This window comes from Bubalus bubalis, chromosome 12, assembly GCF_019923935.1.
Source record: "Bubalus bubalis isolate 160015118507 breed Murrah chromosome 12, NDDB_SH_1, whole genome shotgun sequence".
Taxonomy (NCBI): Eukaryota; Metazoa; Chordata; class Mammalia; order Artiodactyla; family Bovidae; genus Bubalus; species Bubalus bubalis.
In genome coordinates, this window is record NC_059168.1 from 48,290,484 (window position 1) to 48,308,862 (window position 18,379).

The window sequence follows — 18,379 nt, forward strand, 5'->3', positions numbered from 1 at the left end:
AAGAGTCAGAGAACACCCATTCCTGGGCACCGGGGGTCTCTGCATCCGGGAGCTGGGTCAGGTGGCAGGGAAAAGCACTGGGAAGCCCAGTGGTGACATTCCTGAGTCCGAGGCCCTGGGAGGAGAGGCCCGTGACCTGTTCATTGCTTTCTTTGGACAGAGGAGGACAGGGAGCTCTGTTGGCTTTAGCCTCATGGTGCCTTCAGGGTCCCCAGCTTCGGGAGAGACCTTTAGTGTTGCTCCTCTTTCCACCTTCAGCGGTCTTCTCTTTCTTGGATATGGGTTCATTTGGTACTGGAGGGACTCTGAAGTTCCCCCTCTGCCCACCTCCAGGCCTGCCCCAAGCCTAGGGCCACAGTGGCCTGTTGCTCACAGGATGGTTTTCAGGAGCAGAGCTTGTGAAACTGCCTCTTGATCTCTTGTGCACACCCTTCCCATTGAGCACTGTGGACAGGTTGTTTGTTACAGAAGCAGAGGAGGTTAAGGTTGGGGGATAAGCTAGAGACCCAGTCATGAACCAGACAAGACTAGTGTGTCCCTGTGAAGCTTATATTCCAGTGGTGGAGACACATAAACAGATAACACAAATAAAGATACCCCTCGACTTATGGTGTGGTGGTAAGTTGAAAACGCCATATGTCAAAAGTGCATTTAATGGACCTAACCTACTGAACAGCATAGCTTAGTCTAACCCACCTTAAACCTGCTCAGAACACTTATGTTAGCCTACCATTGGGCAAAATCATACAGTGCAAAGCTTATTTTGTAATAGTGTTGAATGTCTCATGGAAGTTACTGAACACTATCCTGAAAATGAGCAACAGGATGGCTCTAAGTGTATGGGATATTTATGATCCCAGGGCTGACAGCCAGCAGCTGAGGCTCACTGCCCCTGCCCACCTTCACAAGCATATCACACCATGTTTCACAAACCCAGAAAAAGACCAGAATTCAAAATGGGGAGTATGATTTCTACCAAGTACATGTTACTTTCACACTGTTACAAAGTCCGAAAAAATCCTAAGTTGGGCACAGTCTGTACATAAATACTCTGTCAGTAGTGGTCAGTTCGTCGGCAGAGGTGGAGAGGGCCAGAGGTCAGGGTGGCGGGGGTTGGGGTGGGGGTGCCATTCACACAGCAAGCTGGCCAGTGTTCAGCGAGTTCCTTTCCATGGGACTTCTCAAGAGTCTCTAACGTAGTTATTTTCCTTTTGAAGCACCAGAGGGTTTTAATATTCAGTAGCTCAGAACTCGCCTAACCAGGGCACTCATTTTTCTTGGAATGTGGTGCAGGCCTGGTGTGTCAAATGGATCACTGCCATTTTCTCATGTATCAGGGGACCAAATCAGGTTTATCTCAGGCCAAATAAAGAGATTAAGATGCCATGTCTGGGCTCAGGCCACCATCAATTAGTGATGACTGCTGGGGGGTGAGGGGAGGGGAATTATTGGTGGAGGAGGGTGATACTTGAGAGCAGGTATTCGCCAATTGTCTAAAGCTCATGTTCCAGGCTATATTACATCATTTGGGACCTTGAATTTATTGGCAAACTAGTAAACGATGAAATTTTAAAATAGGTTAAAAAAATTCTGCATAAATTACTAGTCTCAGATAACTTTTTGGGGCAGATTACTCTGGTAGAAAAGGAGACCTGCTCTCTTCCTTGGAGGAAGCAAGTCTGGAAAAATGATTGTGAAAAAGACAGGGAGATGTTGCTTTTTTGGCTGAAGGACTTTCTTGGCTCAGGGAGCACGTCCGCATTTTAGGGGAAATGCGTTGAGTCACACTGGGGGTGTGAGCATGTTGAATCACACTGGGGATCCTTCTGACCTTTCTCTGCCTACCCTGAATTTTCATATCCCCTCCTTGTTTCCAGGTGTTTGCCACAAAGCTGACCTACCCTCAACCAGTCACCCCCTGGAACGTTCAGGAACTGAGGCAGGCGGTCATCAACGGCCCCAACGTGCACCCTGGAGCCTCTATGGTCATCAACGAGGATGGCAGTCGCACAGCCCTGAGCGCCTCGGACCTCACGCAGCGGGAGGCCGTGGCCAAACAGCTCCTGACACCAGCTACGGGGGCCCCTAAGCCCCAGGGGACAAAAATTGTGAGTAACGGGCATATTTGGTCAGGGGCTTAGGCTGCTCCTTTTGGGCTCCCCCGTGACTTCAGCTGTGGTGCCAGTGCAGGAGGGCTGTGAGAACTGTTCCTGCTCCCCCCACCCCACCCCTACCCCCTGCACCCCACAGGGGGCTGACCCCACCTGTGGGTGTTCCCTAGGGCCTCAGCACCATGAATAAAACTTCATTTGATCATCCCATGCAGGCAGCACAATTCCGGTTACATACTAGGGACGGAGAAATGCCCTTTCATTATAACTCCACTATGATCTGCTGCCCTTAAACAGGGCTGCTCAAAGGTGGTCCTCAGCAGCAGCATTCCTGGAGCCATTTCCCAAATGCGGGAAATGCATGTTTGTCTCCCTTTTCCCCCATTCACTGCCCCGAATTAGACTGTCTGGAAATGGAACCCAGGAATCTGTGTGTTAACAAGGTCTATGGAGGGTTCCTCTGCATGCTGAGAGCATGCCCTAGGAAGGAAACGTTCTGTGTCTGTGAAAATTGACTGATGTCAGCTGATGCTTCACTTTCTGGAGATTACTAGTTCTTACCTGTAGCACTATGTTAAGGGATCTCCAGCCTTTCTCTGGGCTCCCACGGAAAGAGTACAAGATCAATTAGCAATGTCTGCTGAGGGCATAAGATGGGTGGGTGATATCCCTTCTGTCTGTGTCAGGTAACAACCATTCCAGCTGGGAGGGGTATAGCAAACAACCCTCAACCAGGCAAGAGTGGCAGAAATTGTTGGAGTGAAACGGATTTGGGATTAATATATGGTGACTGCCCGAGTCAGGGAGTGATGGAGTGCATCGTCCTCACCCATCTACTTGTTTGTTGGGTTTCCCTTGCCCTCTGACATGCCTAGACCCACCAGGTTTTCTTTTTGGTGGGTTCGAGCTCTACAGAGGACTATTGAAGCTTGAAGGAGCTTTGGTTGGAGGACAGAGAGGGAGAGGAAGCCTTGTCTTGATGAGCACTGGTCCCCACTGCTCTTCACTGAGGCCTGTCCTCTTGCTTTCTCCCCATCCCGAGGTCCAGCGGTTAACAGGCCTTGCGTCTTCTGCTTTGGCAGCCAGGGGCAGACAGGTCCAGCCACCTGTTTGTTCTTTTCTTATGCGTTAAGTGACGTTTGTGTTCAGGTTCGCAAACTTATCCTGTCATTTTTTTTTTTTTTTTTAAATAATTTTATTTGGTTTTGCGTGTGTTGGTCTCTGTTGCTACATGGGCTTTTCTCTAGTTGCGGCAAGTGTGGGCTGCTCTCCAGTTGTGGTACACAGCTTCTTATTGCGGTAGCTTCTCTTGTTGCAGAGCACCGGCTCTAGAGCACAGGCTCAATAGTTGTGACCTTTAGACTTAGTTGCTCTGTGGCATGTGGAATCTTCTGGACAGGGAATGAACCCTCATCTCCTGCTTGGCAGGTGGATTCTTTACCACTGAGCCACCAGGGAAGCCCCTATTCTGCCATTCTTAAGAGCCCCGTGTTTTGCTTGGAGCTATGTGAAAGATGCAAGAGAAATAAAGGTATATTTTTCTTAACTTAAGGTGAAACAAGACAACCACAAGATAACTTTCATGCTATTAAGTCAAGCATGTGAGACAGTAGGACACTTTGAGAGGAAAATTGAGAGAGGAGAGCAGGGTGGGGTCAGGTGGTGGCAGGGCCCACTGCAAGCTCTGTGTTGCACTTTGCCAGGCACCACGGACAAGCTCTTGTTGCCCTGGGGTGGGCAGCCTGGTGGGAGTGAGTCCATAAGTGTGTCACTACTGCTGAGTGGTGTGGCAGACATAAAGGGACAGCGACGCAGGGTGGTGACGGAGCCCACATGATGCTGGAGAAGAAAGGAGGTCGGGTGGGCATGCAGGGCGAGTTTGGAGTTGCCAGAAGATGATTGAGGACCAGCCTGGGGGCTGCAGGGGACCCCAGGGTGAAAGGAGGGTACATTTCCAGGGAGAGGATGGGGTTGGGGGCAGGCTGGGTGTCAGGGCTGTAGAAGAGAGAAAATGAGAAGGAATGTGGTTTCCAGTGCAGGAGATGGAATGCTCTGGAAGGAGGTGTGTCTGGGCCCCTCTGAACTGAGGTGATGGTGGAGAACCTAAGGGCCTATCTCACGTAAAAGGTAGAAGTGTGGGACCTCATTTAGGGTTAAGAAATGAAATTATCAGGACTTCCCTGGTCCAGGGGTTAAGACTCCATGCTTCCACTGTAGAGGGCACAGGTTTGATCCCTGGTTGGGAAACTTAAGATCTGACAAGTCGCATGGTGTAGCCAAAAAAAAGAAGAAATTGTCAGAAAGTTAAGCTCTTTGAGCACAAAGTAGGACAGACAGAAAGTAGGGGGACCCGTGGGAGCATGAGGCAGGTGGGCAGGATGCTGAGGGAGGGTGGGCAGCCGGGCTTGCTCTCAATGCCAGCATCCGTCCCCCACCTCTAGTCAAGACCAGCCCCAGAGTACCTTTGCATCTTCCCGAGGCACATAGGAGGTGTTTGTGGAATTAAATATGAAGTTTAAGGAGAGGGAGAAAGGAAAATGCATCAGATTTGCCCAGACAGAGACCACCTGTGACCCAGGAGAGCCGTTTGAACAAAGCAGGAGGAGTTGGGCCCCAGAACCTTTGTCATCTCCAACTAGAGCAAAAGTAGAAGGCTGGTGGGGCTCCTGACGTTGCTGGGATGTGATGATGAGACAGGGACACTTCCTTCACGTGGCCGCTCTACATCTGTGGGGTTGGAAGTTGGCTTCAGAGAGGGCAGGTTGGCTTCACTGCACTCGCTGGGCAGCTTACGAGAGGGGATGGAGATGAGTTCTGAGCTGCAGGGAAATAAGGGAGGTTGGCCTTATCTGTCTCCCGGCTGAAGTTCACATCGGCATACTGTCTCTGGTTTCTCCCCTAGCCCCAGCATCCCGTCCAGACTTCCCCTTCAGTCCTTGAACTTGCCGTGTGTGCTGGGAACACTTTGTCCTCCCCAGACTCCCCAGCCATCGCCGCTTTGTACCTCAGCAAGGCCCTCATTCCTCAGGGGAGGAGCCTGCACATGTTTTCAGCCAACGTGCGTGTGTGTGCTCAGTCGCCCATTTGTGTCTTGACTCTTTGCGACCCCCTGGACTGCAGCTGCCAGGCTCCTCTCTCTGTTCATGAAATTTTGTAGGCAAGAATACTGGAGTGGGTTGCCATGCCCTCCTCCAGGGGATCTTCCCAATCCAAGGATTGAACCCGCATCTCCTGCATTGGCAGGTGGATTCTTGACCACTGAGCCACCTGGGAACCTGAGAGTAAACATCTTAGGCTTTGTCAGCCACATGGTCTGTGTTGCAGCAGCTCAGCCCCACTTCTGTAGCATGAACTGTGGAAGCCACCAGGGCAGTACAAAGCCATTGGATTGGGCCGTGTTCCCAAAAAACTCTAGTTATAAAAACAGGTGGTGAGCAGTTTGCCACTTTCACACTTGCATGGGATCCCCTCCCTGTGTGTCCCACCTCACCTCCCACCCTCGTTGCCTTGTGGGGTCACTCCATGGGCCCCCACCTATTCCACTTCAAGTCCTAAACCCCTAAGGACAAGGGTGGGGTATTAGACCCTCCACTCTCCCCAGCACCCTGTGGACTGGACGGGTCCACGTTGAGGTGCGGGAGGCTCCATGGACCGAGCTGAGGATGTGGCTCCCCCAGGGCAAAGATAGGAAGGGACCTTTTGAAACTGAAGTGTTCCTTGTATTAGGATCTTGGGCTTCCCAGGTGGCTCTAGTGGTAAAGAGCCCACCTGCCAATGCAGGAAATGTAAGAGATGCGGGTTCGATTCCTGGATCAGAAAGATCCCTGGCGGGAGGGCATGGCAACCCACTCTAGTATTCTTGTCTTGAGAATCCCATGAACAGAGGAGCCTGGTGGGCTACAGTCCATGGGGTCACAAAGAGTCAGACAGGACAGTAGTGACTGAGTGTGCATGCACATATCAGGACTTGGGGACTAAGAATGATTTTTTTTAGTTTCCAAAACCTCAGTGATGTTATATGTCATGTTTATACACATAGTCAAGTATGTGTGCATTCACAGCCTACTTGTAATTTGTAAAGTAGTTTTCTTGCTGAACACCTTACATATAGATGAGAACTAGGCCAAAGGGCTGGGTTACGTGACTGGGAGGGAGAGACCCAGGTCAGGACAGACTGCAGGTTCGATGAGAAGGGGGAGGAGTGAAGTCTCTGCCCCTTCCCCTGGCCCTCATAAATGGAGGAGGAAGTGGCCGGGTTGGCCAAGCCTCATTTCCCGGCCCAGCAATCAGCCCCGAGAGCAGCTCTTTGGCTCTGGGTCTGCTTCTGAGAACTCTGACCCGGGCACTGGAGCATGCTAATTTTCACTGTGGTATTTGTTTAGAGACAAGAGAAAGGAAGGGCCTCTGGTTTGGGTTGGCAAGGGGAGCACCCTGTCCTCCAGGGCTTCTGTTTGGATTGGCCGGAGCCTGCCAGATGGGCCTGCGAGCCTTCCCAGCTGTGGGGTTTGCTTATGCCGGAGGATGTCTCGAATTTGTGAGACTCCAATCCAAGGCCCGGCCTGGGCTTTGGGGCCTGAGCCACAGGTCTGGGCAGTTCCTCCCTTGAGAAGCTAAAGAAATAGACCTTCAAAGTCAGCTCAGGCTCCATGACGTGCCCTGGGCAGACACTCATGGGAATCCTCAGAATCCAGGTCTCCTTGGAAACATGGATGTGGGGGCAGGAGAAGGATGGGTTTGGATTCCTCGGGGAGCAGAAAGACCAAGTTCCTGCTCACTGCTTTTAGGACTGCCTTTTAGAATTTGAGGGGTTTGCTCCCTGCTTCCTTGAGTTGGAGGAAACTTCCAGCCCAGCTGAGTAGGAATGAGGAGAGGCCGGTGGGTGCATCTCTTGTTAACCTTTAGCCTCTCTCTGTAACCAGCTCTCTGATCCAGCTTCATAATGTGTTTCCTCCAACCTATTACCTGCTGAGTAATTTAGGGAAGACTTGGGGTGGGAGGAGCGCTCACTGAGTCTCCATAATTCCTCTGGGCTGTTGAGGGCAGCATGTGGAATGATTGGGATAGCAGTTGCCTCATGCATTTGTTGGTTTTTTGTTTGTTTTATATTTTTGGCCACACTGAGTGGTTTGTGGGATCTTAGTTCCCCAATCAGGGATTGAACACAGGCTCTTGGCAGTAAGAGCACAGATTTTTAACCACTGGACCCCAGGGAATTCCCGTGTATTTGTTTTTTGAAATAGCATCTCTGTGCATCATTTAGGAAGCCCAGGAATTAATTAAGCTGAAGCTCCAATACTTTGGCCACCTGATACGAAGAGCCAACTCAATGGAAAAGACCCTGATGCTGGGAAAGATTGAGGGCAGGAGAAGGGGACGACAGAGGATGAGATGATTGGATGGCATTACCAACTCAATGGACATGAGTTTGAGCAAACTCTGGGAGGTGGTGAAGGGCAGGGAAGGCTGGCATGCTGCGGTCCATGGGGTCTCAAAAGGGTTGCACACAACTTAGCGACTGAACAATAACAAAGATGAAAGGCCTTATACTAAAATCAGCTTTGTGGGAGGAGGTGTCCTGTCAGGAGGACATGACCACTGGCATATTGATATTGGTAAAGAGCAAGAAAGTGTGCACAGTGGTTATCTTTGAAGAGTAAAATTACTTGTGGTTTTCATTCTCTTCTATATTTTCTATATTCCCCCCCACAGTAAGCATATCACTTGTGCAGTTTTTCGTGCTTTCTTTAGAAATAGTTGAAGATCTTTAAAAAAATTTTTATAAAAGTGGCACACGCTTGTTGTAACATGAATAGCAGTAAGACATGTAAAGGTCCAGGTGGTGATCTTTCTCTTCTTCCATGTCCCCCTGCCCCAAGGATCCCACAGAGCAGCTCAGTAAGAATCTAAATACCTTTGTCCTCGTGTGTATAAACACATAGAGTTGGATTGGGTTTAAAATCGCCTCATCCTGTCACCTTAGATGGCCCTCTCTGGTGGCTCAGATGATAAAAAAGTCTGCCTGCAATGCAGGATACCTGGGTTTGATCCTAGGCTAGGAAGATCCTGGAGAAGGGAATGGCTGCCCACTCCGGTCTTCTTGCCTGGAGAATTCCATGAACAGAGAAGCCTGTGTGCTACTGTCCATGGGTCACAAAGAGTCAGACATGACTGAGCGACTGACACTAATACATCACCTTAGATGGCACCTGGATGGTTTTTCTTTTACTGAAATACATTATTGTCATTTTTTCAAGACTGGTATACATTTAAATCATCCTTTTTTAAAGGATCCCTGGCAGTCCCTGTTGACTCAGCTTCCACTTCTGGGGACCTGGGTTCAATCCCTGATTGGGGAATTAAGATCCTGCATGCTCCATGGCCTGAGCGCCCCCTCACCAAATCCTTTTTCATCATTACATAATATTCCATAGTACATACTATGATTTATCTACCGATGCCCCTTCTTTGAGGCAGCCAGGTTTTTCCCTGTTTTTGCCACCATTAACATGGGTGCATCAACATCATTCATAGAACCTTGCATTTGCACCTTTTTCATTCTGAAAGCCCAAAGGAAATGAGTTTTTAATGTTCTAGAATGTGCTGTGAAATTGCTTTCCCGAAAGACCATGGCAATTTAAACTTGTTATTAATTTTTAAGTGCCATAAAATATTTTCCAGGAGCATTGAACTGGGAATCAAGAACCCTGAGTTTCAGTCCTGGCTCGGAAGGATGAGGTTGGGCAAGTATTTCTGAAATGTGGAATTCACATTTGGACTAACGTACTCAGATGTGGCTGAGTACGTACTCAGAAGTCTGCCAAATCCTTTCAAGCCCAGGAGTTTTATGGTTATGTGTAGACCTGCTGTCTTAAGATGTGTCCATTTCTTTTTTCAGGTTAATTCTCTGGGGAATTCAAACTCCAGAAAGGTTGTGCATGTCTGAAGAAGACAGACATTACTGGACAGGGGCCTGTAGCATCATTGACTTATCCCTCCCCTGGAGGAGGAAATGGCAACCCACTCCAATATTCTTGCCTAGAGAATTCCGTGGACAGAGGAGACAGGCGGGCTATAGTCCATGGGGTCGTGAAGAGTTGGACATGGCTTAGCAACTAAACAACAGCAATAGTCTGAGCCCAGAGCTAGGACAGGACTCTGCTAGGTTGGCAGCTATTTCTCAGAAAACCTTAAGGCGTCTGTCTCGTAAACCAAAGAACCCTAACCATGCCAGTTCGAACTCTACCATGCCTGGTTCTTGAATTTGGATTCGGTAGTAGGGGCCTGTTTCCTCTGCCAAGTGACATTTTGGGATTCCCGGACAGCTCAGTAGTAAAGAATCCACCGGCCATTGCCAAGAGACCTGGGTTTGGTCCCTGGGAAGATCCCCTGGAGAAGGAAATGCAACCCACTCCAGTATCCTTGCCTAGAAAATCCAATGGACAGAGGAGTCTGTAGGGCTGCAGTCTATGGGGTCACAAAAGGGTCGGACACGACATAGTAACTGAGCACGCACACACACTCTGAGACCCAGAGGGGCTTAGTAGTTATTTCTCATAGATTTGTAGGGTTTCACTCTGGACTGAAAGTTCCCCTTTTATTGAGTAAAACATGAGAGAGACAGAAGCCCAGGGCGAGGTGAGCCCTTGGCATTATGGCAGTGATGCCAGAGTGGCCACTGCTCAGCCCGTCCTCTGCTTTGCCCGCAGGTGTGCCGGCATGTGAAGAACGGGGACATTCTCCTCCTGAACCGGCAGCCCACCCTGCACAGGCCCTCCATCCAGGCGCATCGCGCCCGTGTCCTCCCCGAGGAGAAAGTCCTGCGACTCCACTACGCCAACTGCAAGGCCTACAACGCCGACTTCGATGGAGATGAGATGAACGCCCACTTCCCCCAGAGTGAACTGGGCCGGGCCGAGGCCTACGTCCTGGCCTGCACCGATCAGCAGTACCTTGTTCCCAAGGTAGGTCTGACCTTGAGGCTGTTCCATGATCATCACTGGCTTCCAACTTGGCAGTTCAGGTCAGGGCCCCAGGCAGCTCCTGGAGTCAGCATGGTCTGTTAAGCAGGAGCATATGGAGCCAGAGGGTCTTGGATTCTTCCGGGTGGGGTCTTCAGCCCCCTAGTTGCTTAGAGATAGGAGGTTTCTCTCTTGTTGCCTCTTAAGATGTCAGGAGAGAAGTTGTAACAGTCATCCCAGGAAGCCGAGTTCAGTACCTGTATCTTAGGTCTGTCTTCCAGCCTGTTTGGATTCTACAATATATCAGCCTCTGGCAAGCCACCTATGAGGATCCCCATCGTCCACAGATGACTTTGATCCTTTAAGTTAAGGAGGGTTTTAAGAGACAACTTAACCCCCAGGGTTTGATCCCTGGGTCAGGAAGATCCTCTGGAGAAGGAAATGGCAACTCAGTCCAGTATTCTTGTCTGGAAAAGTCCATGAACAGAGGATCCTAGCGGGCTCTAGTCCATGGGGTCACAAAGAGTCAGACACAACTGAGTGACTAAATCCTGAGGGTCCAGATGAAATTCCTTGCAGCCCATGAGGAACCTCTACTGTGAATCCCTTCTTTTATAAACCGTTTGTGTCGCAGCGATTCACAAATTACCCACCATTCATTTGGGTTGTAATGTGGGGGTAGTAATAAAACAATAAAGAACCATGGCTCCCATTTACCAAGCACTTTTTCAAGGCCAGACACCATACGTAGCACCTTGGAGGCCTCTCCTTTTCTCCTCCCCACAGTCCTTGGACTAGGTGCTATTAACAGCAGCAATCACAGGTGAAGAAATGGTGTAACATGTCCAAGGACACAGAGCTGGAATGGAAGCGGGTGGGGAGGAGGGTCCAGGAGCTCCCAGATCTTTGTGGCTTTTCTTCCTTTCCTTGGTGTGGGCCCTGCCACCCTTCCACAGAAGAGACAGAGACATCTGCACCCAGGAAGCATAGAGGCTGCTTAGAGATTGTCCCCCATCAGTTAGTGACCTCTCCTCCTGGGAATTTCTCTTCCCCTATCCCACCTGGAGAACCAGGCAGGTGACCAGTATCCCAGCATTCCAGCCTCTTTTCCTACCAGACACACCAGTGTGGCTTCCTGTAGATCCAGTTAGTTGAATATAACTTTCTTTCCGTTTTCTGCCCACCTTGGCTGGCTATTGATTAATGAAGGGGCTGACCATAAGCAGGAGGGGTTAAGGGCCCGCCCACTCAGGTCCCCAAGAAATTAGAAGAAATAGTTTGATTGATTTTTACTAACAGGGGGTTCCCTGATGGTCCAGTGGTTAAGACTCCGAGCTTCTACTGCAGGAGGTATGGGTTAGATCTCTGGGGAACTAAGATCCTGTATGCCTTGTGGTGCAGCCAAAAAGAAAAACATTAAACAAAATTTTTTTACATGAATAGTTTAGAAGAAATAATTATAAGGAAATTGACTAATTTGAAAATTGGCCTTTTATGTTTTCATGTAAATTACGTCAGTTATAGCTGTGGTGGTGGTGGCAATAAAGCGACTTTGTCCTGAGCACTCCGTGTGCCTCGGGCACCACTCTGAGCAGTCTGCAACATTCTGGCTTAGTCCTCACCACAGCCTTAGGCGGCAGGTGCGGTTTTCAGGTGAGGAAACACAGGTGAGTGACTTGTCAGCCAGTGAAGAAGCTGGGACTCGAACCCAGCACCTTTGACCCCGCCAAGCTTGTGTGCTCAGCCTCCTGTGTTCTTAGTCCCCCTTGACAGGCGAGGCTGGGCTTGGGTGAGGGTCTGTGGAAAGAAGTGACTAACAGGACTGTGCCAGTTGTCTAGCCTGCTAGAGAGAATGTCACATTTTATCACGGTGGACACTACCAGTAAACAGCAGATGGTTCATTTTTTTTTTTTGCTGGCAGAGTGACCTCTGGACATTAGCCTCATGAAGAGTTGGGGTGCTCTGAAGTGCTTAGGCCAGTGAACTTGAGTATTCACTAGACCAATGTAGACTTGATTTTCATTGAATAAGATGGAATAGGGGACTTCATTGCTCATTGCGTACACCGTGTCCTGCAAAGGGCCGGCCTATTTAATTTCAGATGTGCCTCATCACATGCTCACCTGCCTGTGAGTATAGGGCCAGAGATAGAACAAAAATAAAGTCTCACCAATAAATTAATTTCTTAAGAAGTAAAAAATGGGACTTCTCTGGTGTTCCGGTGATTAAGACTCTGAACTTCCCCTGCAGGGGGCAAGGGTTTTATCCCTGGTCTGGGAACTAAGATCCCACATGCCACCTGTGCAGTTAAAAAAAAAAAGAAAAGAAAAATCAGGAAAAAAAAAGGTAAGAAACAAAAACTAGACAATTCTAGGAGATGACCTGAGAATTCACTTTACTTTCAGACACCTTCTTTTGTCAGTGGTAAAGAGCTTTTGATTCTTGATAAATTTTGTGTAAGCCCTTAGTCTAAGTGCCAAGAGGAGAAATCCTATTTTTGGTGATAGTTATAAAAATGAAGGGCTTTCCAGGTGGCGCTAGTGGTAAAGAACACGCCTGCCAATGCAGGAGACGTAAAAGATGTGCGATTGATCCCTGTGTAGGGAAGATCCCCTCAAGGAGGGCATGGCAACTCACTCCAGTATTCTTGCCTGGGAAATCCCAAGGACAGAGAAGCCTAGTGGGCTACAGTCCCTAGGACCACAAAGAGTTGGACACGACTGAAGTGACTTAACACACACACACATACACGCATAAAAATGAAATGTGTACTTTGATGGCAAAGTCCTGAGATGGCAAGAGTCAGTTTTCTTAATCCAGGAAAGCCATTTTTTGTTAATTTTTCTTGATGTATCTTTATTTCCCTATTGTTTTCTTTTCTCTTTGTTCATTGTCCCATTCTTCTCTATTTTTTAGGTTTCTTTTCCTTGACTAAGCATAGTACCCAATTTAAGTACATTTTATTGTTAGTTTTATGTATTTAATAGAGTTGCTTGTTGTCTTCTTAAAATAGATGAAGGGAACTTGAGCTGTTTCCTTGCAAAGAAAACAGTTACACTTTTTCATTTATATGTTTCTTTGTGGATTCTTCCTTTTTTCCCTTCTGTTTGTTTTATCTATTAAGGGCCACTGCTTCATGGAAAGTTTTTTTAACAAGGCTTGAGATGTACTTTCCTGACTTTGACTTACTCAGCTAGAAAATTCAAGTCACAGAATACCCTAATTTTCTAAGAATCCTAACCAAAGACATCTAGTGTAATATTGTTTTGCTGTGATGTTAAGTGGAATAGGATAGCTGACAATTATGTGGGTTTTTGATCAAGAGATAGTCTTTCTGATCCTAAGCAGATTTAGAAAATTCAGCATTATAAGTAGACCCTTAGTAAATTGCTTTAATCAGCACTCCTCCCTAGAATTCATGCTTATTGCATTGAAAGCAGTTTAGCCATTAAGGTAATTTTCTAGTCATGGAAAACTCTAGACGGAAAGAGAAGGCACTGACTAGATCCTGTAACTTGTAATTATGTTCTTTAAAGGGAAAAAAAAAGGCAAAATCTATATCTGCCCCCAAAGACTGTTATTGTTTAGTAGCTCAGTCATTTCTGACTCTTTGGGACCTCATGGGCTGTAGCCTGCTAGGCCCCTCTGTCCATGGGATTTTCCAGGCAAGAATACTGGAGTGGCTTGCAATCTCCTTGCCTAAGGATCCTTCCGACCCAGGGATCAATGCATGTCTCCTGCATTGCAGGCAGATTCTTTAACCACTGAGTCACCAGGGAAGCCCCCAAAGAGCTGTGGGATGAGTCAAATGCTTAATACTGTTTTCAGTTTTTCCCCTAAGCAAAATGAGACCTTGCCTTTGGAACAAGTTGCAGAGTATAATTTTTTGTCTGTGTTCATAACTCAAGGCCTTCATAAGAAGGGCTGTGTGCCCCATATGATCTCGCCTTCTGTCTGCAACACCTATCTGGCTCCTCGGTAATAATTATCTCTGAGTTTACATAAAGCCCATTGCCACGGTATTTAGACTGTTTGACAAGCATCCTTTTTAGCCTTTAAATTAGTGCGTGTGGCTAAATTCCTGGCACTTCTCCATGGCTGCACTTTAGAGTTCCTTAGTTATGTAATACAGCCATAATATTGGACAGTATTTAACAAATAAGCAAATGATAACAATCTTTAGATCCAAGATTTTTCTCTAGTTCCTATAAACAGGGAAAAGTTAGTAAAAACGCCTTCTTAATAAATGTCAGTGGGCAAGTCTATTTTTACCTTAGTGTGCGTTATGTTGCCATGACTGCAGACCTGGCAGATAGGGTTCAGGAGACTGGGGATCAGAGAAGATGAATGTATCCATCCAAACTGGGGCTGTTATAAAAGCCCTTGGCTTTGGGTTTTTTTGGGTTTTTTTGGCCCTATTGCAGTTCTTGTGGGGTCTTAGTTCCCTGACAAGGGACTGAACTTGGGACCATGGCAATGGAAGGGCCGAGTCCTAGCCACTGGACCACCAGGGAACTCTCTAAAAGCCCATGTTTTGGCATCTGGTGGATAACAGCCTACCATGAATACATGCAAGATCATGAAGACACACTGACATCAAGCATTCTTTCCTTCTGCAGTCACGTACGTCAAAGCCCCACCTCCACCCATGACTCTCTCAAGGAACCTCTCCCCAAACCTCCACCTCTCTGCGTTGGCTGAGTCCAGGTCACTCCGCAGGCCAAACTGAAGTACTGCCCATGCCCCCAGAGAGACCATTCCTGACTATTGCCTCCTATCCCAAATCTATGTAATGACCCATCCCATTCTTTTCCTCCACAGGCATTTAAAATTCTTTGTAATAATGTATCTCTCCAGTCATTTGTTCACCGTCTAGCTCTTCCTCATTGTGAGGGATCTGTGTGTTTCAGCCACTAAAACAGACTGAAGGTTGGCCTCACCCAGTGCCTCGGCATACAGTAGGCTCTCCATAAATATTTGTTGAATGGGTGACTGATTTAGAGGAGAACCAGGCCAGAAATGTGTGAAAAACACCAAAGCATAAAACCAAAATATAAAAACAAGAACACAGCCAACAGCAGCCAGACCGAATTTATGCGTAAATGCCAGAAATATGCCGAAGTTAACGAGAAGCAGATGGGATTAGGGAGAGAAGGCCAGGGGGCCTGCAGGAGTTTGAAGCACTTTTGATATAGAACAGTGGGCAAAAAGCAAAGGTGGGAGCCGGTCAGGAAGCCCTGGTCGTGTGCTCTGGGAAGCAGTTTGCTCTCAAGATGGGAGGCCCAAGCACTGGCTAGGTGTGGCCGTAACTGGACAACATGGGGATGTAAGGAGGGCTGTTGCTAGTGGGTGGCTCCCAAGCACAGGATTAAGAATTAGAATGTGCCTTCTGTTTTTTTTTGTTTTTTTTATTTTAATTTGTCCTTCTCTTACCTGTTTTGATTTGTAGGATGGCCAGCCATTGGCGGGGCTGATCCAAGATCACATGGTTTCAGGAGCAAACATGACCATTCGAGGCTGCTTTTTCAACCGGGAGCAGTATATGGAGCTGGTGTACCGAGGACTCACAGACAAAGTGGGGCGTGTGAAGCTCTTTCCTCCTGCCATCCTAAAGCCCTTTCCTCTGTGGACAGGAAAGCAGGTAATTAGGGGGAAACAAATGGTGGATATTTATTAAAAAAAAAAAAAAAAGGAAACTGGCCACTCAGTAAAAAGGTTTTGTTCCCAGGAGAGTCCAGGCCAGAAACAGAAATGACAAATCAAAAAATATCTCTTTGATAAGACTTTCGGGTGTGGATGGTTTCAAAGGAGTGTCTACAACTGCATATTTTCTGTCCTTTGCTTCTAACTGAAACTTCTAACTTAACACTGGCCTCATCGTCTAGATATGGTGGTAATAGGCAGTGGTGCTGATGGTAGCAGTAGTTATGTTTGTTGGGAGTGCTTCAAATATGTTAGATTACTTAACCCTCACAACCACCCTGTGATGCAGACACTGTCATTATCACCATTTATCACCATTATCACCAGATGAGGATAACGAGGTTTGGAGAAGTTGTTACTTCTCCAAGTCCATAGGAGGTAGAGTTGAGATTCAAACTCAGGACTTTCTGACACTCAGAGCATCATATTATATTTAATCAATTATGTGATCTTGGTTCAGTGGGCCTCAGTTCATTATTTACAAAGCAAAAGTGTTCAGGTTGATGAGCTCTAAGGTCTCACCCCCCTCTGCAGTTCTTTAAATCCATGGACCTGGTACTTGACTGGTTTTCTTATTAAGCCAACTTGTATTTCTGGGATAAACCTTACTTGGTTATGAGATAGTATTTGCTAAATTTTTGTTCAGAAGTTTTTGCATCAGTGTACATGAGGAATTTTGATGTGTGGTTTTCTTTTCTTGTCATGCGTTTACCTGGTTTTGCTATTGGGGTTAACATTGGCTTCATAGAAAGAGTTAGGAAGTATTTACTCTTCTTCAGTTTTCTGTAAGAGTTTGTACAATATGGATATTATTTTTTCCTTAAGTGTTTGGTAGAATTCACCAGTGTAGTCATCTGGACCTAGAATTTTCTCTTTTCAGTTCAGTTCAGTTGCTCAGTCATGTCCGACTTTTTGCGACCCCATGAACCACAGCACACCAGGTCTCCCTGTCTATCACTAACTCCTGGAGTCTACCCAAACCCATGTCCATTGAGTCGGTGATGCCATCCAACCATCTCATCCTCTGTCGTCCTCTTCTCCTCCCATCCTCAATCTTGCCCAGCATCAGGGTCTTTTCCAATGAGTCAGCTCTTTGTATCAGGTGGCCAAAATATGGCAGTTTTAGCTTCAACATTAGTCCTTCCAATGAACACCCAGGACTGATCTCCTTTAGGATGGACTGGTTCTCCTCGCAGTCCAAGGGACTCTGAAGAGTCTTCTCCAACACCACAGTTCAAAAGCATCAATTCTTCAATGCTCAGCCTTCTTCACAGTCCAACCACTGGAAAAACCATAGCCTTGACTAGACGGACCTTTGTTGGCAAAGTCATGTCTCCGCTTTTTAATATGCTGTCTAGGTTGGTCATAACTTTCCTTCCAAGGAGTAAGTGTCTTTTAATTTCATGGCTGCAGTCACCATCTGCAGTGATTTTGGAGCCCAGAAAAATAGTCAGCCACTGTTTCCTCTGTTTCTCCATCTATTAGCCATGAAGTGATGGGACCAGATGCCATGATCTTAGTTTTCTGAATGTTGAGCTTTAAGCCAACTTTTTCACTCTCCTCTTTCACTTTCATCAAGAGGCTCTTTAGTTCTTCTTCACTTTCTGCCATAAGGGTGGTGTTATCTGCATATCTGAGGTTATTGATATTTCTCCTGGCATCTTGATCCCAGCTTGTGCTTCCTCCAGCCCAGCGTTTCTCATGATGTTTTCTCTTTAGGAAGGCTATTTTTAACTAAAATTTCTGTTTTTCTAATTACATGTAGGGCTGTTTAGTTCATCTCTTTCTTCTTGGATGAGCTTTACTGCTTTGTTTTTTTCTAGGAATTTGTCCTTTTCATCTAAATTGTTGGATTTATAGGCATGAAATTATTCATCACACTCTTTTATGTTCCTTTACTGTCTGTGGAACCTGAAAGTGGTCCCCTCTCTCATTCCTGATAGTGATAATTTATGTCCTTTCTCTTTTTCCTGATCAGTTTTTCTGAGTTTTATTCTCAAAGAACCAGCTTTTATTGACTTTCTCTATTTTTCTGTTTCCTTTCCATTTATTTCACTTTCATCTTTTTTATTTCCTTTCTTCTGCTTACTTTGGGTTTCATTTGCCCTTCTTTTTCTAGTTACTTAAGGTTGGAACTGAAGTCAGTAATTTGAGACTTTTTTCCTGTTTTAATACTGGTATTTTATATATAAAATTTCCACTGAATATATTGTATTTTCATTTTCATTCACTTCAAAAGACTTGCTCAATGCCTTTTTTATTTCTGTTTTTAACCCCTGAGATATATAGAAGTCTTTGATTTAGTTTCCAAATATTTAAGAATTTTCCAGATTTGTATACTATTGATTGCAATTTTAATTCCACAGTGGCCAGAAAACATACCCTGAATAACTTGAATCCTTTTCAAATTACTGAGATTTGTTTTGTGGCTTCAAAGATAGTCTGTATTGGGAAATGATCTGTGTGTCCTTAAAAATCACAAGTATTCTGCTGTGTTGGATGAAGTGCTCTATAAATGTCAATTAGGTTCAAGTCTGAAGAACAGTGGATGGAAGTTCATGACATTGTACAGGAGGTGGTGATCAAAACCATCCCCAAGAAAAAGA

General features: G+C 46.6%; 1 protein-coding gene across 1 annotated transcript in view; it reads left to right on the plus strand.

The window, feature by feature from the left end:
* POLR1A (RNA polymerase I subunit A) overlaps window positions 1–18,379 on the plus strand; it is an 84,624-nt gene that overhangs the window by 24,309 nt on the left and 41,936 nt on the right. Inside the window, exons 12-14 of the mRNA XM_006042040.4 lie at window positions 1,878–2,108; window positions 9,818–10,072; window positions 15,520–15,711. Of these exons, the coding sequence (XP_006042102.3) occupies window positions 1,878–2,108; window positions 9,818–10,072; window positions 15,520–15,711 (678 nt within the window). The remainder of the gene's footprint in view (window positions 1–1,877; window positions 2,109–9,817; window positions 10,073–15,519; window positions 15,712–18,379) is intronic.